The sequence below is a fragment of the Dermacentor silvarum genome, chromosome 3 (assembly GCF_013339745.2).
Source record: "Dermacentor silvarum isolate Dsil-2018 chromosome 3, BIME_Dsil_1.4, whole genome shotgun sequence".
Taxonomy (NCBI): domain Eukaryota; kingdom Metazoa; phylum Arthropoda; class Arachnida; order Ixodida; family Ixodidae; genus Dermacentor; species Dermacentor silvarum.
Window position 1 is genome coordinate 3057820 of NC_051156.1, and position 23894 is coordinate 3081713.

Sequence of the window (23894 nt, forward strand, 5' to 3'; positions counted from 1 at the left end):
CGGATATTTCGAAAACACTTTTAGTGCCCTCATTGTTCCGTGGACACTAGTTCCTGCATATGTTTGTCACGCAGATCCTCGGGAATAAAGCAAGCTTGGAAATTTTGTAAGCCAATACTCTGTCGCCAAGCAAGTGGGTGCGGCGGGAGTCGCGATTATATTTATTCACGTCTCTGATACGCGACAAGGAACTCAGACAGTCTTCCTGAATGGGGGAGGGGCACGGAAGCGATGATTGATCTATTCAGTTCTACATAATGCAAGCGTGTTTCGTCTTTATGTCATTTCTGCGTTCTGTAAGTGTTCTGGGTTCGATTGTGGACGCGTGTATTGATTTCGCTCGGGACCATACTCATACATACACTTTTATACTTCCGTATCCTGGGTTGACTACTACGAACTCTTGCTTACAAGTGAGTTTTGGCATAAAAGTGTGCAGAACACAAATAGTACAAACACTAAATCAGTCTACCATTTATGAATGCCGCAGCTTGATGGTAATTTTTTTCATGGCGCGCGTATTTACAAATACAAGCTAAAGTCCTGCATAACATTTGCGACGCTGCACCGAGTCGATCACTCGGCATATATTCGTACGATCTGACGAAGGAGAAAAAAGCTACTGCAGTCTTTTCATTCACAAGAGCAATTCCTGCCACAGCCTTGATAAACGCATATATTAAATGCTAAATAAGTATACATGCTACTACAAAGAACACAATTTCAATTAGCAATTTATTTTCTCATATATGGCTGTAGCGGCTTTCTTTCTGGAACATGCGCATCACGTAGTTCACGAAGAACTAGAAGCTTTAACCGTTGGTAGCGAACTTGTATACTATAAGATGTCTACACATCATTCTTTGAGCAGCCTACATCACCGCAAAATGAGGCATGGTGCCTAGCGCTCCGAATTAATTGCCTTCGAATTAATTGTGGTGGGCAACTTAGCAAAATGTCCACCTACATTACGCGTACAAATTGTCGGAGGACTCGTACACGAGACATTGGTAGGAGACATAGCAACTGAAAGTGTACCAGTGATGTATGAAACCATTACAGGAGTGTGGATAGTTGCACACAACGTGAAAAGAAACAAAAATAACGCCATTAGAAGTGCATTCACGACACTAAAACGGTCAGTCACAGTGAACAACTAGGTTTGAAGGCAAACTTTATGGACGTTTTCTTATAAACAGTTTGGCACGAATAACACGCCACCGGTGACGAATCGCCAAGATCACCCAAGCGGCGTGGAGTTGCACAATGTGTCAAGCACAGGCCGACAAGTATACGTCACGTCACCACAGGGCACACGCTTGCACGTACACGTCGTCACTATCACATTGGGCGTCCAATCGCTCCTCACTGTCACAGTCACAAAATGCTTCAAATCACTTTAAACAGTCATTAAAAACTAAGTTGAGCGAAAATGCGTGTCTTTAATGACACCTCTACCGTGAGCATACAGCGTTGACCTGACGTGGTCGGCACTGTGCGGCTCAAAAACGTTCAAGCCGACGCCGTTACTCGAATGGAGCGGCGATGAAGCTCGTGTTGAGCATAGGAGTGGTCAGGCTTGGCAGTGTCGATTCCAAGCGCTTTCCTTCGGCCTCAAAAAGGAGGCGTCCCACCGTGTTGGTGGACAGTACCGCCGACACAACCAGGACGGCCTTGAGCACCAGGCCTACCACCACCTGTAAAGAAAAAGCGAAAGGAGATCGTCGATTACGTTTGAATGGCCATATTTCGGAAAAAAATGGGAGGCGTACACGAAGCTATCATCGGGGACGATTTTCAGTGGCAATAAAGGGAAAGCTGTAGGGGCGGAGCTTCGGCACATGGGTGACTGCAGCAAATATTCCAGCGGAGCTCGACAAGGCTTTTGGTATTCTTGACCAGTTACTGACTCATCCTAGCTTCCACGTGCGACGGTTTCGCATTTTCCCAAACGTTGATGGTTCGAACCGGAGCGCCGAACTGGGTTTGGAAATTATGTTTGACAGGGCGAACTTAGACAGAGACGGCGAAAGAGGCGACAAAAGGACGCAAGCGCAGCCTTCATTTGTTAAACGGAACAGCGCTTGTCTCCTTTTGTCGCCTCTTTCGCCGTCCTCGGTGGAAGTTCACGCTGTCACAAATCATGGATGAACACCAACTAGCCCGGTCGCATATGTTACCCGGTTCGGAGACCGGGACCGGGTTCAAACCAGAGAGCTTTGTCAAATTGGTCGGGTTCTTAAGCGGCTGCGATATATCAGGATATGATGATCTATGCTCGCTCACCAGTCAAGCAAAGAGAGACAGTGTCATTGGAAGATTAAGCGAGAAACTGCGATCAGCCTTTCAAAGAAAACTACGATGTCTTTACAAAAGGTTGTGTGTTTCATCGTACTCTTCTCGCAATGGAAGTGGTCGACGTTAGCAGACGTGTGAGGACAACGTGTTAATCCTGAGAAGTATTTAACGGCATTAACATACGCATATATCAGATGTCCAATGGAAGACTTTAGATATAAAACAACGAGCAAATTCCAAATTTGTTCCTAGAAACGTTGGTGGACGGTTTAAGAGTATTTCCAGTGCTTGCTTGACCGCTTTTTCATTGCTTCAATTGTCACACTTCACAGTCGTTCGGCGACTAATAAGGGACTGCCAACAGTTTTTCGTTCAGGTATTCTCGTTGTATAAAAAGAGTCGCAATTTCGCCCCAAAGGCGAAGCATCCATTGCAATAGCAAATTACTGGACAGCTATACGAAGTAAGGACAGTAGTTTTATCGGCCGTATAAACTTGTAAACATAGGCCTACTAACTAAATGAACAAATATGGTGTCACGCGCGCACAAGCAAACATGAACACATCTCACTCGATGACCGCGGAAACTCGCTGTCAAAACACTGCAGTAAGCAAACGTGCAGCAGCAGCGAGCTAATTTACCTTCGTGCTGCGTCTCGCATCAACGCAGACTGAGCGGCGAAAATACAGCGCACGGCGGACTGTGTCTGCGACGCAGATGGCTTTCAGGATACAGCGGCCTGGGTGGGCGTGCGCGGCCGCCCGCAGTAGAAAGCTGTACATGCTCAGTACATGCTAAACAGTGGTACATGCTAAACAGGAAAACCGTACATGCTCCTCTGGCACAGGCTACCTCTCATGAAGGCTAAATGTTTGTGATAATAGCAAGGGAATGGAATGGTCAGTCTGCCAATGGCACGCACCACCCCGACCCACATCTCTGAAAAGCTGTTCTCGAGTCACTGTTCTGTTAAACTCAGCACATCCCTCATGCGTTACCCCATCTCTGCGGCCTTTCAGGTATAATAAATGAAATGAGTGTTTCGGCTATATAGAGTTGTCCCCTGAAACCAAGACGCAGTGTTTTTTTTTTTTTTGGAATGAAAGAAAAATGTTTTGTAGTCTCGAGTACCATAATAATACGAGGACTGAATCGTGGTAAGCCTCTCACTGCGTCTGTCAGGAACGAGGGGCTCTTTGCGATTGAAATAGTGGGAATCAGCCGCTTGCGCTTTATTCATAAAGGTCACACAACAATTAGTGTTCTTGTCCTCCCCAAAATAATTTGCCTAGTAATTGTGGATTAACTGCAAACAGTTTCTTTGTTAATTCAAGAGCTGCTACTGCTAATATTACCTCGACTTTTTTTTAGTAGGAAGGGTTGCAGATCTTCGACCGGGCCGAATGTGGCTGCATTCATAGCTCCCATCACTCCCAGAGCAGCTGATGTGGCGTTGGGTGTTAAGCTCATTGTGAATCAAACTTTATAAATAAAGTTAGTGTATCGCAAACAATTACGGCACGTGATATACTTACTGTTAGCAGTAGCATACAGCTATTGAGACTATTTTTCAAGTAAAGTTACAGGCCAGTGTATAATCCAGATCTATTAGCAGAACGATTATTTAGGTTATCCGCGCAAACTTTGAATTTTTATTTTAGGGCGTAAGTTCATAATGACAATAAACACGTTCATGTCGAACAGATTGCCGACGCACAGCCTGCTAGAAAAGAGGCCAAGGCTGAAAATGCTTAACCAAGGCGCCTGAATCTTTAAAGTTCGTAACCGGCAGTAGCGTAGAGAAAAAAAATAACGTGGCCACGCTTTGTTTTCACGAGGAAAATAATTTATTAGAAAGACATAATATAGCCGTATATACTCAGGTATATGGTAATGCTAATTCGCATTTAATTTTATGAAATATATCTATGGTGCAGAAAAAAACATAAGTATAGATTGCATACTCATGTATTTACAGATGCATATATACAGGGTGTTTCAGCGAACACTCAAGATTTATTAAAGGTTGCCTGTGGCAGATAGCCCAATTCTAGTCAATGAGCTGGTGTACTCTAAGAGGCGGACATTACTTGTAAAAAATTGAAATACATAATCGACTAAATAAGAAAAATCTATAATAAGTTTTTAACTAATTACCTGATGGCCCATATTGCAATTTACAAATTGTAGCCGTGGAGTTCGCAAGACGGATCCACTTGGAACGAATTCTCAGGATGACACCAGTTTCAAGATACGAATTCCCGAACTTGCGGCGAAATGCACTGACGTTCCAGTTAATTTTGTGCGGCAATGCGTAAAGCGACGTTTTGCTAAGAAACTAACTGGAACGCCAGTGCATTTCTCCGCAAGGTTCGGGAATTATCTCGAAACTGGTGTCATCTCGAGAATTCGTTTCAAGTGGACCCGCCTTGAGAACTCCACGGCTACAATTTGTAAATTAGAATATGGGACATCAGGTAATTAGTTAAGAACTTAATTAGTAATTTTCTGTTAATTATTACATTATGCATTTCAATTTCTTGTGCAAGTAATGTCCGCCTCTTCGAGTAGACCAGCTCATTAACTAGAATTGGGCTATCTGCCACAGGCAACCTTTCATAAATTTTGAGTGTTCGCTGAAACACCCTGTATATGCAATAAATGCAGAGGTGTTATATACAGATACATATACAAAAATACATATATCTACACCCACGAATACATCAAAAACAGGCCACCGAACTACACACAAATTTTTATCAGCGTACTGATTTCGGAGGTGAACAATAATGTCACGTAGTAGTGACGCTGAAGTAAACAGTCGTAAAACTGTGTATGACGAAACTGATTCTTTATTGGGCGAACATGTGCCCACAAAAGCAAGCTCCACTCGAAGCACAACGATGGCGGCGAACAGTCGGCGATCGTCGAAATCTGGTCAGCGGCGATACTCGTCGGATTTTATACATGAGTCATCGAAGCTTCCAGATTAATCCCTGGTGCCCGCGTGTCTTCCAGAAAGTATTAGAAAATTCGCGTCGCTCATACAATCAGATTACATGAGCGTCGGTGGCAACAGACAAAGGATAGAAGCATCGAAAACGTTCGAGAAACTTCCGATAGATGCAGGCGCGTCTTGTGCCTAGCGATAACATTTGTTAGTCGGTGAAAAAGCGGTCACCGTTGAAAGATAAACATGTACACGTATCAATGCCATCCCCTTAAATATCATCGTCCCGATGCTAGAAACACGAAAAGCGAAAACAAAACCACGCGTAATAAAGAGAAAAAAAAAGAACAATAACAAAGCAACAAAGTGCCGAAGTTCGTCAGCGGGCGTAGAAAGGCCTAAGAAGCACCACGTGGATGACTTCAGGTCGTGCGCGGCGCCGCTGTGATTGCGAAATGCTGTCTGCCACGACCTCATAGTCCAGCGCGCCAATACGTCGAATGATATTATAGGGTCCGAAATAACGACGCAACAGTTTCTCGCTAAGTCCTCGTCGGCGTATCGGAGTCCAGACCCAAACACGGTCGCCGGGCTAGTACTCGACGTAGCGTCGTCGAAGATTGTAGTGTCCGCTGTCGGTCCTCTGCTGGTTCTTGATGCGCAAGCGGGCGAGCTGTCGTCCTTCTTCGGCACGCTGCAAATAGGTGGCAACGTCGACATTTTCTTCGTCGGTGACGTGCGGTAGCATGGCGTCAAGCGTCGTTGCCGGGTTCCTTCCGTAGACAAGGTTGAACGGCGCCATGTGCGTCGTTTCTTGCACGGCCGTGTTGTATGCGAAGGTCACGTACGGAAGGATGGTATCCCACGTCTTGTGTTCGACGTCGACGTACATTGCCAGCATGTCGGCGATGGTCTTATCTAAGCGCTTGGTAAGGCCATTCGTCTGCGGGTGGTAGGCGGTGTTCCGGCGATAGCTTGTCTGGCTGTATCGCAGGATGGCTTGAGTTAGTTCTGCCGTAAAGGCCGTACCTCTGTCGGTGATGAGGACTTCTGGGGCACCGTGACACAGGAGGATGTTTTTAACGAAGAATCGGGCTACCTCGGCGGCACTGCGTTTGGGCAAGGCTTTTGTTTCGGCGTAGCGGGTGAGGTAGTCCGTAGCTACGACGATCCATTTATTCAAGGACGTCGACGTCGAAAAAAGCCCCAGTAAGTCCATCCCGATCTGCTGGAACGGTCGGCGAGGTGGTTCGATCGGCTGTAGAAGTCCGGCTGGCCTTGTAGGTGGAGTTTTGCCTCACTGAGAGTCTCGGATTGTCCTTACGTAATGCGCGACGTCAGCAGAGAGGCGAGGCCAGTAGTATTTCTCTTGTATCCTCGCGAGCGGGCGGAAAAAACCAAGGTTTCCAGCTGTTGGGTCGTCATGGAGAGCTTGCAGAATCTCTGGACGCAATGCTGAGGGTACCAAGAGGAGGTGGTTGGCTCGGAGTGGCGAGAAGTTCTTCTTAAGGAGAATGTGGTTTTGCAAGAAAAACGACGCCAATCCTTACCTGAACACCTTCGGCACAATGACGGTCTTGCCTTCCAGGTAGTCTACAAAGCTCCTTAGTTCCGGGTCTTCTGGCTGTTCGGCGAATTCGTCGGCACTGATGGGTCTCAAGAAAGTGTCGTCATCCTGGTCGTCGTGTGGCGGCGGTTCGACGGGGGCGCGAGACAAGCAGTCGGCGTCAGCGTACTTTCGCCCGGACTTGTAAACGACAGTGATGTCGAATGCTTGAAGTCTCAGACTCCATCTTGCGAGGCGACCTGATGGATCCTTTAAGTTAGCTAGCCAACACAAGGTTGGGTGGTCGCTCACACCATTTAAGGGCCTGCCATAGAGGTAGGGGCGAAACTTTGATGTAGTCCAGATAGCGAGGTACTCCTTTTCTGTGGTAGAATAATTTTCTTCCGCCTACAACAGCGACAGGCTAGCGTAACTTACAACCATTTCTAGTCCGGGAGTCTTCAGCAGAAGCACGGCGCCGAGTCCTACGCTCATTGCGTCGGTGTGGACTTCGGTATCGGTTTTTTCGTCGAAATTCGCAAGTATTGGCGGCGATTGCAGGCGTCGGTTCAGTTCTTCAAATGCTTCCACTTGGGGCGTCTCCCGCTTGAACGCGACGTCGGCCTTCGTGAGGTACGTCAGTGGCTGGGCGATCTGTTAAAAGTCCTTGAGGAAGCGCCTGTAATAAGCGCACAGTCCAAGAAATCTACGAACTGATTTCTTGTCGGCGGGCGAAGGTCAGTGACGGCCGCAGTTTTCTGAGGGTCAGGGCGCACTCCAGACTTGTTGATGACATTGCCCAGGAAAAAGAGCTTCTCATATGCGAAGCGGCACTTTTCTGGCTTCAACGTGAGCCCGGATGTCTTGATTGCTTGAAAGACTGTTTCAAGGCGCCGGAGGTGTTCTTCAAAGCTTGAGACAAGAACAACGGCGTCGTCCAAGTAGACGAGGCAAGACTGCCACTTAAGCCTCCCAGTGCTGTATCCGTGGCGCGTGGGAAAGTTGCAGGCGCCGAGCAAAAGCCAAACGACATGACCTTGAACTCGAACAGTCCGTCTGGTGTTATAAAGGCAGTCTTCTCCCGGTGCATCTCGTCGACTTCAATTTGCCAGTAGCCGGTTTTTAGGTCCATCGACGAAAAATACTTTGCGTTGTAGAGTCGATCCAAGGCGTCGTCAATCCGAGGGAGTGGGTATACGTCCTTCTTCGTGATCTTGTTGAGGCGACGATAATCGACGCAGAAACGTAGGATTCCATCCTTCTTCACCAACACCACGGAGGACGCCCACGGACTCTTGGACGGCTGGATGATGTCGTCGCGTAGCATTTCGTCGACTTGTTGCCTTATTGCCTCGCATTCGCGCGCTGAGACTTGGTACAGGCTCTGACGTAATGGGCGAACATATTCGCGGGTTATAATGCGGTGTTTAGCGAGAGGAGTTCGTCGAATTTTTGATGACGACGAGAAGCAATCCTGGTATTGGAGGAGCGAGGCTTTAAGCTGTTCTTTCTTGTGCCTGGGATGGTTCTCATTTACGTCGTAAGCCGGTTCAGGTACTACAGTCGTCTTTGCAGGTTCTGTAGAGACCGTGAAGGCGAAAGCACTGCTGGCTTGTACTATTTCATCAATGTAGGTGAGCGTGGTGCCTTTGTTAATGTGCTTGTATTCGTGGCTGAAGTTTGTGAGAACTACTCTTGCTTTCCCTTCACGTAGCTCAGCTATGCCTCTAGCGATGCAAATCCCACGGTCGAGCAGTAAGTGATGATCGCCTCGACGACGCCCTCCATGTCTGCAGGCACTTCGGTCTCGACGGATATCATTACGCTTGAACGAGGCGGAACGGCGACTTGTTGTTCAAACACATTGAAGACATGTAAGTGATGTTTGTATCCGGCGGTATCGCTTTGTGCGTTGAAAGCGTTATCAACTTGGACCTTAAGTCGATGACTGCACCATGTTGGTTTAGAAAGTCCATGCCTAGGATGACGTCCCTGGAGCAGTGCTGCATGATTACGAAGCTTGCCGGGTAAGTGCGGTTGTTTACCGTGACTCGTGCTGTGCAGATTCAAGCCGGCGTTATTAGGTGGCCTCCCGCTGTCCGGATACCGGGTCCTTGCCAGGCCGTCTTCACCTTTTTCAACTTGGCGGCGAACGGGTCACTGAAGACGGAATAGTCAGCTCCAGTGTCGCTGAGAGCGGTGACGTTATGACCATCGAGTTGCACGTCGTGGTCGGTAGACCGTTGTCTAGCTTTGCCGTTAAGCCGTGTCGTCAGATCACGGCTGCGTGGGCTTGCTCCGCTGCTGCTACGTCACGTCGGCAGGTCTTCTTTCGGCGGCGAAGTGTTGTCGTCAAGGCTCTTGCCAGGCGGTGTGCTGATACCTCGTTGTGATGATGCGCGAATTGTCGTCGGCGGCGGCGCACGATCTTCGGTATTGCTAAAACCCCTGTATATAAAAAGTAGCGCCAACCACTTCCCTCCTCCTCCGTTCCGCTGTCGCGCTCGGCACGGCCCGCGCGATCGAAGCGCGATATCGGCAGTGGCGCCGCCTACGTCGAGTCTGCCGTGGCAGACGACAGATAACGCGCAACCAGAGGAAATCTGCGGAAAACTTCGATCGCGCCCTGCGGAGCAGTTTTTGAGGCGCGATTTTGCTTCGTCAGTCAGTAACTGGCCTTCATAATGCCGTTTTGGAAGTAGCAACGCGACGATGCGAGACGGCGCAAATACCAAGTGTGCAGCAAGCGTTTGCGCTCGCCGGATGGTAAACAAAAAAAAAAAAAGCCTTTTACCCTCGCCTTGTCGGCTGCGGCAACTTAATGCGCAACAGCATGCCATCACAACGAAGTTCTTGTCCCTAACACGTTTGATCAGTTTGTGCGTACAGCACTTCCGTCGCACAGGCCCGAGAATGGCGGTCGGAGCGCGCAGGAAAGGAAAAAATATACAAAAGTGCAAGCGTGCTTCCACGTGACACGGATTGGCCAATGGGGGAGCGGAGGAGGCCAGGGCGACTGGAGGCGGCGAGGAGGAAACGCCGGGGTGAGCGCGGTGGCGGCAAGATCTAAGAATGGCGCTACTTTTTATATATAGGGGCTTTAGGTATTGCGTCGTACAGCAACCGTACCTTCATCGGTTGCTGATTTTTCTTTCCCGGATAGGGGCTCACGGACTGGCCCCGGGCTGGGCCAGTGTATGGTCGGCGCTGCGGCGACAGGTAGCATCCTGGTGATGGCGATCGCGAAGGACGTCGCGGTCTCCACTGCGTTCCGGTGATGTAGTCGGCGATGTCACGTGGCTGCTCGCCAAGCTGTGGACGTGGCGCTTTGACGGCGAACCCTCGTAGGCCGATCTCACGGTGTGGGCATCGGCGGTAGACATGGCCGGCTTCCCCGAAGTGATAGCAGAGCAGGCGGGGGTTGGGGGCACGCCAAATGTCAGTCTTCCTCTGGTAGCTGCTCTTGAAGACGGACGGGCGTGCTGGCGGCGGCGGTGGTGGACGTCGGAACTGTGGCGTTACGGGGCCCTGGCGCGAGCGCGGAGGGCGGCCTTGACGTTGGGCGACACTGGTTTCGTAGCCTCCGGGGCCTGGTTTCGTAGCCTCAGGCTAGCTCGATGGGCCGGCACAACGTTGGTACTGTCTTCGGGGTTCGGGCTTGGATCACAACTTTTCGGGGGCGTCCGGTGCATGAACACAAAAGCACCTCCACCAGATGTCACGTAGTAGTGACGATGAAGCAAACAGTCGTAAAACTGTGAATGACGATACTGATTCTTTTTGGATGAACCTGTGCCCACAAAAGCAAGTTACACTCGAAGCACAACGATAGCGAACACAGTCGGCTATCGTCGAAATCTCAATAGCGGCAAAACGCGTCGGCTTTCATACATGAGTCATCGAAGCTTCCAGATTAATACCTGGTGTCCGCTTGTCTTCCAGAAAGTAGTAGAAAATTCGCGTCGCTTATACAATCGGATTACACAAGCGTCGGTGACAACAGACAACGGATACAACCTTCGATAACGTTCGAGAAACTTCCTATACATGCAGGCGCGTCCTGTGCCTAGCAATGACGTTTAACATTTGTTAGTCGGTGTCACCAGTGAAAGATAAACATGTAGACATGTCAATAAATTGTAGTGTGGTTTCCGAAATTGTTTGAAATGTTACTCAAGTTACATTTTTCTCTGAGGTTTTAATGCCAGAACCACGATTCGATTACGAGACCAGCCGTAATGGGTGACTTCGGAATAATTTTTTCCACCTGGGGTTTTTTAACGTGCACCTAAATGTAAGCACACGAGCGTTTCTGTCTGTCCTGCCTGTCCGCCGCGCCCGGGATCGTACCTGGGACCTCGAGCTCAGTAGCGCAACGACATACAAACTCGGAAAACCTCCATTCGAGCTTGGTTTTAGTAAATAGCGGACGTAAGTCTTTAGCGTTGAAGGACTTTCTGGATCACGTTAAGAAGCACTCAATGCGGGTGTTTCGAAGAATTTACCTTTCCCGGGATTTTATTTTCCGAGCTTTCAAGAAAGCCCTTGAGATATAAAAAAACGTAAATACGCATTTCGGTACTAGATGAAGAACAAGCAGCCCGCAAAGAAGACACAGGCCCTCAACGTTTCGCTTAATCCTAACAGCCACGTGAAAGCCGAGTAAAACTGACTTGCCTGTTCTGCTTCGTAAGCAGTATGCTGACATCGCTCGTTGAAAACTGTTTTTACGACAGTCATCCTTTCTATGCATGGAACTTAACACCACGCAACTATGGCCTGAGTCTTTGCGCATTATGATTTGCGAGCCAATCAGCCACCCTTCCTATCAGCTCTCCATTTCTGACAAGGACGGAGGGGCTAACAGGTAATCGATTGATGCACTGCCGTTGTTTCTTCCAGTTATGAACATGACGATGCTTTCAGTATGACAAGGAAGTGCATAGAAGCAAGCGAGTGATAAGCGGAAGAGGGTAGCTCACCGCTTCGCTCGTGGGCATTTCCAGAGAGTTCCTCAGGATGACCACGGGAATGCTTGACGGGAAGATGAGGTTCGACGATGCCGCGGCCGCTACCGGAATCGCGTACAGCACAGGGTTGGTGGTGGACACCGACGCCTGCGTTTCGAGAAAGAGTGACACAAAGCTTATTTTAGAATATGGGATACGCCTACGGACAACAATCGGGACATAATCGAGAAAGTGTGGAACATACCTGCACAGTATGAATGCAGCCATTATTGGAACGCAATAGCTATATTTCCAAGCCGTCTTATATAGTATACAGGGTGTTTCATTTTAGCTGCACCAAATTTTTAAAAATTGCCTGTGGCAGATAGCACAAAAACAATCCTTGACCTGAACTACTCGATGAGGCGGCCATTACTTCCTCGAGAAATCAAAACGCCTAATTCAATAATTAACACAAGTACGCTAATCAAAATTTTAAATATAGATTTTACGGCACATCTTTCAATCTATGAATTATAGCCGCTCAGTTCGCAAGGCGTATCCACTTGGAACGAATTCTCAGGACTGAACCAGTTTCGAGATAATAATTTTCAAAGTGTCCGGCGAAATGCATGGACATTCCAGTTGCCTTTGTGCTTCAATGCATAAAACAGCGTTTTCCTCAAAAATTTAACTGGAACGCCTATGCATTTCGTCGGACACTTTGAAACTTAATATCTCGAAACTGGTTCAGTCCTGAGAATTCGTTCCAAGTGGATACGCCTTGTGAACTACGTGGCTGTAATTCATAGATTGAAAGATGTGCCGTAAAATGATTATTTAAAAATTTAATTAGCGTACTTGTGTTAATTATGCAATTAGGTGTTTTAATTTCTCGTGGAAGTAATGGCCGCCTCATCAAGTAGTTTAGATCAATGATTATAATTGTGCTCTCTGCCACAAAGAATTTTTAAATATTTGGTGCAGCTAAAATGAAACACCCTGTATATACATGAACATGCACTAGCTGAGATAATTTGCAGGGCGTTCCAGTTAACGCCAGCCAAGGTGCGTTCAAGGAGGACGCGACTAAACTTGCTGGCCCCCACTATGTGGAGGAAATGAAACAATTTTCGAGTTATTTTAGTTTTTTCAATTTATTTACCCTAAAGGCCCAGCTTGGGCATTACATAGGGGGGGAGAATAACAGTTGAAATACGAAAGCGGCAAGGCAATATGCATGTAAGTCGAATATCCGATATGAAGTCGTACATGATATGCAAACTTTACATCTCTTCTCATTCGACAACATTGTTACAATAATATTACATCCTTTGACATAATAAAATACATAAGGTTATAGCAAGGTTTGAATTTTTTTGTATTTTTGATATAAGAAGAAATGTAAGAAGAAATATTACTGTTTCTAATTTCCGAATGGTTCATTAAGTGCTTGTTTGAATATAATATGTTCAGTTATTTCGGCTATATTAGTTGGGAGATGATTCCATTACGAAATGGCTAAGTGCAGACATGGAAACTGCAATAGTTTAGTAGATGCAAACGGTTGTTCGACCTTAAATTCGTGATCAATTCGTCGTAATTTCCTTTTGGCTGGTAAGATGTGTGCCTGAGAGAAGATATTTGGGTCATGAAAAAGCTGATGCAAGTTAACCGAGATATCTTTCTTCTAGTCTGCAATGGGATGAGTCCTAGGTCATGTTTTAGTTTGGTGATGCTTGAATGTTGTGAATAGTTACCTGTAATAAATCGCGCTGCCTTGTTCTGAGAAGATTCTAATTTGGTAATAAGATGCGTTTGATGCGGGTTCCATATAAATCAGGCGCACAAGTTTTGAGCGAAGTATGTTAGTATATGCAAGAAGCTTGGTGTCACTATTGGCCTGACGAAGCGTTCGACGAATAAAGCCAAGAGACTTACATGCAGGGGAAAATACAACCCACATGCTTATGCCAAGACCAAGTCGGATATAGATGAACAACTACATTTTTAAATTATTCTGTAGTTTCTAGAGCTTCACCGTTAAGAAATTATGTGAGCTTCGTAATTTCACTGCAAGTAGTAAATCTCATAAGTTTAGCGTTTGAGGTATTTACGCTCATTTGCAAGTCTGAGCCCTATCTTGCGCTCCTATTCAAGCCATCTCGTAATTTAATGCAGTCAGCCTTACATTTTAACGGCCGATATACAAAACGCAGTCGTCGGTATATAACCTGATTTCAGAGTCTATACCCTGATGAATATCATTTATATAAATTAAAAATAGAGTGGGTCCCAAAACGGAACCTTGAGGCACACCGGACTGAACAGGTTGAAATGACGAACGGACATTATTAATTACGACGGCTTGTCGTCTGTTACTTAAATATTCTTTAACCCAGTTTATTACTTTTTCGTCAGCGTTAATCAGCTTCATTTTATTTATCAGGTGGTTATGAGCCACACGGTGAAAGGCCTTAGCAAAATCTATAAATATCGCATCAGTTTGTGGAAGTTCGTGAATGTTGAGATGAATGTCTGTAGTTAGTTCAAGAAGCTGGGATTCACATCACCGGCCTCGCTGAAAACCATGCTGGTTCGCAAATAGAATGTGGTTGCTAGCCATGTACTTCATGATTTGAGAAAATAAGACGTGTTCAAGTAGTTTGCATACAACAGATGTTAGGGATATAGGCCTATAGTTTGTTAGCTTGTTTTTGTCGCCGATTTTATATATTGGTATCACATGTGCCAATTTTCAGTTGTCTGGAATTTCGGCGGCGCCGAGGGATTGTTGAAACAATAGTGTAAGTATAAGAGCGGAATTGTGCTTTGTCATTTTCAGTAGCTTAGTACAAATACCATTACGACCAGGACTAGAAAATGATGGCAAATTCTCAATAGCTTTCACATTACCGTCACTTGTCATAGTAATGCATTCCATAAATGCAGAACTGTCACAGAACTGTGTTGACATATGTAGGGGTCTTTCGTCATTAAATACACTACAACAGAATAAATTGAACAGATCAGAAACATCCATGACATCAATTGCAGCGCCAGACTCAGTTCCAAAAGCAGGTAATTCTTTTGTAGGTCCTAGGTCATAGTCACGTGCTTCGAATAAAAACTTCACTCAAAAAACAGCACTCGCGTTATCCCCGTTTTTGTGATGTCTATGAACGGACCGACAGGCAAAGTACGCACTATCTCGAATACGATGGGCATGATGAGGTTGCAGAGTGGCATGCTGTTGATAAGCTCGGCGAAGCCTGCCGCCGTGAAGGCCATCAGCAGCTGGATGGTGACTGGAGAGCGCTCCTTCCAGAAGGCAGCGTCCACGTTGTCGAACACCGCCTTGACCAGGTTATGGCGCTGCGCGTGCCAATGGACCCGCCCCCAGTTAATGCAGTGGTACGAGCGTAAAATGTACGAAGCGACGTTGTGCAAACAGGACTATTTGTCCATTGATCTTCTTTGACAATGGCGCGTTATATTCTAAGTCAATAGTTCATGACAGATAAATACATTAAGGCGAAAGCCTAAAGTGTCTATGTTGGCGGTGACCTTGCGGTTACCTTAGCGAAACTGCACAGTGACGAAATATGGTCGACGCCGCAAAGTGTAAAAACACGTCTGAAACGCTAGGATTAACGTCATATTTCTCAGTGAGGTTTCTGTAAACAAAGTAAATTCATCATCATCATCATCATCAGCCTATATTTTATGTCCACTGCAGGACAAAGGTGATCTCCAATTACCCCTGTCTTGCGCTAGCGTATTCGAACTTGCGCCTGCAAACTTCCGAACTTCATCATCCCATCTGGTCTTCTGCCGACCTCGACTGCGCTTCCCTTCTCTTGGTATCCATTCTGTAATCCTAATGGTCCACCGGTTATCCATCCTACGCATTACATGGCCTGCCCAGCTCCATTTCTCCCGCTTAATGTCAACTAGAATATCGGCTATCCCAGTTTGTTCTCTGATCCACACCGCTATCTTCCTTCTCTTAACGTTAGTTCCTAAGCTTTCATAAGCTTTTTGTTCCATCGCTCTTTGTGCGGTTCCTAACTGTTCTCGAGCTTCTTGTTAACCCTACAAGTTTCTGCCCCATTATGTTAGCACCGGTAGAATGTAATGATTGTACACTTTTCTTTTCAACGACAGTGGTAAGCTCCCAGTCAGGATTTGGCAATGCCTGCAGTAAGCACTCCAACCCAATTTTATTCTTCTGTAAATTTCTTTCTCGTGATCAGGGTCCCCTGTGAGTAATTGACCTAGATAAACGTACTCCTTTACATACTCTAGAGGCTGACATGGAGATCCTGAATTCTTGTTCCTTTGCCAGGCTATTGAACATGATCTTTGTCTTCTGCATATTCATCTTCAACCCAATTCTTACACTTTCTCGATTAAGGTCCTGAATCATTTGCTGTAATTCGTCTGCATTGTTGCTGAATAGGACAATGTCATCTGCAAACCGAAGGTTGCTGAGATATTCACCGTTGATCCTCACTCCTAAGCCTTCCCAGTCTAAGAGCTTGAATACTTCTTCCAAGCATGCAGTGAATAGCATTGGAGAGGCCTGACCCCTTTCTTGATAGGTAACTTTCTACTTTTCTTGTGGAGAACCAAGGTAGCTGTGGAATCCTTGTAGATGTTTGCTAAGGTATTCACGTATACGTCCTGTACTCCTTGATTACGCAACGCCTCTATGACTGCTGGTATCTCAACTGAATCAAATGCCTTTTCAAAATCTATGAAGGCCATATACAGAGGTTGATGCTACTCCGCAGATTTCTCGATTACCTGATTGATGACATGGATATGATCCATTGTAGATTATCCCTTCCTGAAGCCAGCCTGTTCTCTTGGTTGGCTGAAGTCAAGTATTGCCCTGATTCTATTGGAAATTATTTGGTGAATATTTTATACAATACTGAAAGCAAGCTAATGGGTCTATAATTCTTCAATTCTTTAACGTCTCCCTTCTTATGGATTAGTATAATGTTGGCGTTCTCTGGTGCACTTGAAGTTGTGAGGCATTGCGTTTAAAGGGCCGCAAGCTTTTCAAGCATGATATCTCCTCCATCTTTGATTAAATCTACTGTTATTCCATCTTCTCCAGCAGCTTTTCCCCTGGTCATGTCTTTCAAGGCCCTTCTAACTTCATCCCTTGTTATAGAAGGAGCCTCTGTATCCGATTCATCACTATTTCGAATGAAGTAGCTTGGCTGTTTTGGGCACTGTGCAGGTCTGTGTAGAATTATTCCGCTGCTTTTACTATGTCATCGAAATTGCTGATGATATTACCATGCTTATCTTTCAGTGCATGCATCTTGCGTTGTCCTATGCCAAGGTTTCTTCTTACTGATTTAATGCTGCGTCCATATTTTACGGCTTCCTCAATCTCTCCCACGTTATAATTTCGAATATCCCTTACTTTCTTCTTGATCAGTTTTGACAGTACAGCGAATTCTATCTGATCTCTTAAGTTGGAAATTTTCATGTTTTGTCGTTTCTTTATTAGGTTATTTTTTTCTTGGGAGAGCTTACCTACTGGTTGCCTTGGTGCCTTACCTCCTACTTCAATTGCTGCTTCTGAGATCAACCTAATTACGGTTTCATTCATGACCTCTATGTTGTCTTTATCTTCATTTTCTAAAGCTGAATATTCGTTTGCGAGCACCAGCCTGAATTGGTCTGCTTTTACCCTTACTGCCTCTAGGTTGGCCTGTTTCCTCTTGAATAATTTCACTCTTTCTTTCTTCAAATTGAGAGAAATCCTAGACCTCACTAACATATGGTCACTGCACTTTACCTTACCTAACACTTCTATATCCTGCATTATGCTTGGATCGGCAGAGAGTATGAAATCTATTTCATTCCTTGTTTCTCCATTAGGGCTTTTCTAGGTCCACTTCCTGTTGCTGCGCTTCCTGAAGAAGGCATTCATTATTCGGAGCCTATTCCTTTCCGCGAATTCTACTAACATCTCTCCTCTTGCATTCCTAGAATCGATAGCGTAGTTGCCAATTGCTTGCTCACCAACCTGCTTTTTCCGCACTTTTGCATTGAAGTCGCCCATGACTACAGTATACTGAGTTTGCACCTTTCTCATTGCTAATTCAACATCTTCATAAAACTGTTCTATTTCTTCATCATCGTGACCAGAGGTTGGGGCGTAGGCTTGTACTACCTTCATTTTGTACCTCCTATTCAGCTTTATTACGACGACTGCAACCCTCTCAATAATGCTGTAGAATTCATCAATGTTGCCCGCTATGGTGTTATGGACTAAAAGTCCTACTCCGGATTCTCTATTATCTGGAAGACCTCTGCAGCAGAGGACGTGGCCGTTAGTCAGCACTGTGTAAGCCTCACCAGTTCTTCTAACCTCACTAATGCCAGTAATATCCCAGGCAATGCCTGATATTTCTTCAAATAGTCCTGCTAAGCTAGCCTCACTCGAGAGGGTGCACGTGTTGAACGTTCCCAGGTTGTTTCCATTGGCGGCCTGTCCAGACCCAGACATTCTTAGCACCCTCTGCCGCGTAGCAGGTCTGACCGCCGCCTTGGTCAGGTGCTCCGCAGCCACTGGGGACTGAGGGCCATGGGTTAATAAGTGGTGGCGTGGAGCAGAGGTAGAATACCCGGCTTGAAACAAAGTAAATTAGTGGCTCATAAAAGAAAATTTTGTACGTCTCGGTCTGGGTGGGAATCGAGCCCGGGCCTCCGCAGTGCGAGACGACCCCGCCCCCTTGAAGCCACGGCTGCTCCACGGTTCAGGCGTACTAAAAGTGTACCTAGTGCGTGCCTGAATACACACGTCACGTTGTCATAGAGACGCGCTCGCGTCACTGCCCGCGTGTTGCAGAGCAGTGGTTATGAGCCACACGACTCTTATCTACAATCACTACGCTCACAGAGCTGGCCACCTTTCGTCCTCATGTTCTACAAACGTGTAACATTTACTTTTTTGACCAAGTGATTAAAAAATAAAATTTAATATTGCGAGAAAATAACTTAGGTAAGCCTTTGTAATGTGCCCACAATACAGGCGAGAGTCTAGGAGTCAGTTTGGCACCCTAATTTAGACGAGATGCCGCCATAACTTAGGTTACTGTCAAAAGTGACCGCACTTACGAAAGCGCTGTAATGAAGCAGCCAGTTGTTCAACAAGATACTCAGCTGAAAAGAAGTAAACCCCTTAGTGGCACCGGCTGCAGTTAGAATCACGGGAAATAAAGTATCGACCTTTGAAGATTGTTGCGTATGTCTTTAAAGAGACCCTGAAAGGATACTGACGATTTCGTACACAAGTAATGAATCTTTAGGGTAGGTCCTTCTGATCATTAAGTGACGCATTTAAGCTCTCCGCATAACGCGTGTAATTTATTATAAGGTTTTAAAATGTGCATCGCTACCTATATCAGCGGCGCCGCTTCCTTGTGCGTTCAGCCTGTCCGTTACAATCAACGTAGTGGGCGCACCTGACATCGGTTGGGCGAGCTATCCGATTGGCTGCTTAGGGGGCGTCATCGATAATTTTCCAGCTTTATGGTGAACAACTGTTGTTCGTAATATTTAAAATGTCGCATAATATGTTTCCATAAAAAGTAACAGAAAGAGAATACACCACTACAATTTATCACTACACTCACACTTCCAGCACACAGCAAGTGTCGTCTGCTTGTGTTACAACGCGCTCCATGATGACGCGAGCTGCGCGATCAGTGTTGGTCTCGAGGTTTCCTTTCGCGAGGGCCACGAATCGTGTGTTGTTGGCTGTAAAACTAGCGATTCCTGACTTGTAAAGTTGCGAAATCGTGTCCCTCTGCAAGGCACCAGGCGAGCAGAGTCGCTGAAGCGCATCCGGCTGTCGGTATACAGTCAGCGACAGAATCTTCGCGTATGTAGCCATCACGTTACGGTGGAGGATTACTATCACATACGAGTTATTGCGTGTCCAGTATTCCGGTAAACGCAGGCGGACTGGGCGTTTTGTCAGATGGGTGGAGACGCAAACGTGAGCGGCCTGCTGGGTACAGCCTACTGCAGAACTCGACGAGACAAACAGAGCTAATGTAGCCGTAAACAAGTGTATTCTACTTTGGCTGCTGGTGTAAATTGTCAGCTATGGCGCGATCATGAACACGCGGCCTTTTAAATGCGTAAAATGTTTTACACTTCACTACAGCAATATTAGCTGTCTTTGGCTGGTTAAGCTCTGCACCACCAGGTGGCTGCACCGTCCAGGACTCTCACATATAGAGGGGCTTTAGTTTTCTCCTCGGCCAATCCATCAAAAGGCCCACCTCGCCTGTGTTTACCGGAATACCGGATACGCTCGAAACTGCGACAGAACGCTCGCCACGCACGCTGCTTGGATAGCTCTCGCCGAGGATCGACGACCAGACGGCTAGCGGGGAATTTGGAGAGGCTTCTCGCGCTCGGCGCAAAACACTGGAAGTAGTCGACATGACGTCAAATCATGACGCAGAGCCAATGAATTACTATGAAGCTGAATGAAGCTATGAATTACTATGAAGCTAGTATAAATTATTACTACAACTCATTCGATCCGTGAATGAGTTGAGCAGAAAAGCCATGGCTAGGTAGGAGGGTAACTTCTAATAATTATCCGTATCTCTTAATATAAGACGCTTCACTTCAATTGTGGCACGAATTTTTTACTGTAGCTGCGCTCTAGGCATGCACAAAAATTGTTAAAAAATTGGGAGCAAGCTTAAGCTTCGCTTTTAAGAGTGGAACGCGATAGCATTCAAAGATCCCTGACTGCTACTCATGGTTCCCGACGACTGCAGCTTATGCAACAGTGCTGGTTACTGGCAAACACTGGCGGCGAACGCTATGCACGTAGGCGAGCTTTCTGGTGGAAACGCGGTCTCTTGCGTGGGCCGATCCCGGAGACAGTGCACAACCGCGCCAAAGAGATTACATCATTTTCAGGTTGCCGTATTTGTTTCGCCCTTTCAATATTTCAGTCTGAGAAGATTTAACCTAGAAGGCATGCGCTGCGGGTGTTTTGTTTCATGACATTTGTTTGTGGATTGTCATTCTCAAAATTCCGAGGTAGATTTGCCAAGAATGCAAGACAAGGTATTAGCAACGTCAGTGATAGAATGGTATGACATACCTAGACGTGGTTGGGGATGATTTTCTCGGCCGCGGACGCCGACGCCGACGCCCGATTTTCTGCAACACGCGGCCCTAAACGCTATCGCGTTAAAGTGTTTCAGGAACCATTCAAGGTTCTTGTGACCAGGTCACTGGCTCATAATCGTATCATGTGCGCAGTGTGTAAAGTTTTGGAAGATTAACAAGTGCGTGGTTGCGGGTGCGGCTTGTACTCGTTTGTTGTTTTGCAGCGAAACTGTATACCTCTCGTTGGTCGGAAAATTTTGTGGCGTAAACACACAACTCCAGGTTACCAATTGAAGGCAAACGGCATATCTTTCTGTGCAATCAGGCATATATATATATACATATATATATAGTTAGTGACGTCACCACGCTTTCATATGAAAGCATGACCCGACTAGCGACGCAGTGAGTTTGTTCCAAGACTGCCATGGGTAGACCACGGAAATTAAAGACACCCGAAGAACAGCGTTAATACAGTGCTCGACCATGTGTGGTGTTTGATACAGCTTCGCTGGACATTCACTTTCGCAGCGCGGGATGGCAGCCAACTTTTTTTTTTTTGTCATTCGTGTCTCATATCGTGCAAGTTCTTGAAGCGACTAGACGATCTACAGGGATATTCCGTATTAGTTCATTTTCGTCGTGTATGCTTGACACACGAGTAGTTTTTAAAGTTTGGAACGTGCTGTCCACGTCATAGGAGGCAAGAGATTTCAATGAAACATTTCGAGCTGTTATGGTCAATTTAATGATAATGAAGGTGAATAAGACGCGCTGGAAATAAATTTTAAACAGGCAGAAATAAATGCAAGCCTGAGGGCTTCCGGAATAGCAATTATCACACGACCTCACAAGATAAAATAGGAGGGCGCTTAAGCTTCGTCTTTGAGAGTGGAACGGGATAGAGTTATCGGGCCCCGTTCGCATCGCACTTTTCTTTACGAGTAGGCTTCACTGCAACACGGAACGTGGGAGCATGCGCTAGTGCCAGTGTCTGCGCATGCGCGGTCTCCCTAGCAAGCTCGCCTGTCTCTCCAGTGCATCGAAATAGGTGTTGCCTTGCTCCAACAGATTAGCGTTGGGTGCCTTTTAGCGTTGTCGCAGGTGCGAATGCGGTCTCTAAAACACTGTGTGCGTGCAATGGAGCATAAGCGATCGTACGTACGCGTTAATGATCATCCGCGCCTTTTAAAGCGGAAAGCTTAACTGGCTCATTATTCGCACAATGTGACCATCGTCGACAACACTTGCGGCAGCAAAAATGAGGAAAGCGGCATACTACACCTATACCGTTCATTAAAGTATGTAAAAGTGAATTAAGCACCAAATAGCTAAAAATAATCAAGAGTAATTCAAGAGTCCCAAAGAGTAAACAAAAGTAATTAGGGTAATTAACAAGATCAATACACATACACATACATAAGCGTTTAAGGGTTGCGAACAGTAATAGAGAATGCTTATCATCATTTCGAAACTCCGTGATAAGACTGGTCATGCCAAATTAAGACTAATTAAGAGTTCCAAAGAGCAGTACATACTAATAAGAATCAATTAAAGACTCGTAACCGCAAGTAAGAACACAATTAAACCAAATTACGACCAATAAATAGTTATTTAATTTAATTAGCCAACATAAGCAAACAATTGCAAATGAAATGACATCAACGCATTAATGTTTCCGCCATCAAAGTCGTCTTAGCAATCAATATTGGACCTCATTGAACTTTTTTTCATACGCATTTAACTCACACAGCTAAACGCCCTCTTGATTAGCAACGTATCACCACACTGAACGAAAAATTTAATATTTGCGCCAACCAACGCAGACACGCGATCAAATGTTTGAGTGCGCCCTACTAAAACTGTAGCGAAGCGGACAGATTTCGTAAATAAATAGCGCACTATGTGACTGCGAAACATTGAATACACCTTTATTATAGTTCCGCATGCATAAAATTAATTCCTGTACATGAAACTGGCGTGTTGGAATACGCCGTCTGATGTCATTTTGAAAACTTTTATTACTGCACGCGGTCATGCTTTTTAAAGGAGCCGTCGTCTTACAGTCAAAGTTCCGATCTTATTCCCAAGTAGTAAACGCGGCTCGGAGTATAATTGCACAATGACTAAAATACATCGCGTAGCGCGGTAATCCGGTTCAAAAGTGCGCTACAGTGCTATTATAGGCTAGCCGTGGCGCTCGCCCGCATGAAAGATAAGGTATGAATTCATAGTTTCTTTAGGCGAAATAATTAACTCAGATATGCAAGACATTAGGCATAATTAAAAGTAGAGCATAGTCAAGTTATTGGTCACCCCTCAGTTATAAACACTTATGAATGCCATCCACTCAAGCTATCCAGAATGCATGGCTATCTTAAAATGAATGCATATTGCGACAAGATTACGCCACAAGGACAAATCGCGGGACAAATCGCAAGTTTTTTGTCGCAAGGCAACACCTATCTAGATGCACTAGGGAGCGAGGCTTGCTTGCTATAGGGATGCTGCGCACGCGCAGACCAAGGCTGTATTGTGCCGCGGGTGTGCGCCGCCGACGAGCGGCCACTGGTCTGGCGTTCCAAGTTATTTTGTGGGCACCTGTACGTACAGTGCTGCGGCAGACGAAGCACTTCCACCGGTTGCATCGATCATCGTTCAGAAAGAACTGGCTGACACTCTTTCGTATTACGATTATATTGTCACGTGGTAGCAACAGCGAAGAAGGACACATTGTATAAACTGTCAGTTACAAAATGAACTCTTTTAACGCAATAGCTTTAAGGGCCCCGTGTCGCAGAATATCCGGCGTAGGCAACGGGCGTCGGTGCGATGTCGGCGGGTGGCCGTGAAAATCATCCCCAACCACCCCGACCGCGCACGCTCTCCACGTGGTGCAAGGCTTTGGTGAACAAAAAATGAATTTCTCACAGTGAAATCTGTCAGAAAAATGGTAAAGTACGACTTTACCATTCGGCGTCT

The 23894-nt window shown here is 46.0% G+C and overlaps 1 protein-coding gene across 1 annotated transcript in view; it reads right to left on the reverse strand.

The window, feature by feature from the left end:
- Positions 1-831: 831 nt before the first annotated feature.
- LOC125944103 (uncharacterized) overlaps positions 832-23894 on the reverse strand; it is a 23688-nt gene continuing 625 nt past the window's right edge. Inside the window, exons 2-5 of the mRNA XM_049664023.1 lie at positions 18891-18897; positions 14952-15119; positions 11778-11912; positions 832-1697 (exon numbers count right to left, since the gene is read on the reverse strand). Of these exons, the coding sequence (XP_049519980.1) occupies positions 1527-1697; positions 11778-11912; positions 14952-15119; positions 18891-18897 (481 nt within the window). The 3' untranslated portion in view covers positions 832-1526. The remainder of the gene's footprint in view (positions 1698-11777; positions 11913-14951; positions 15120-18890; positions 18898-23894) is intronic.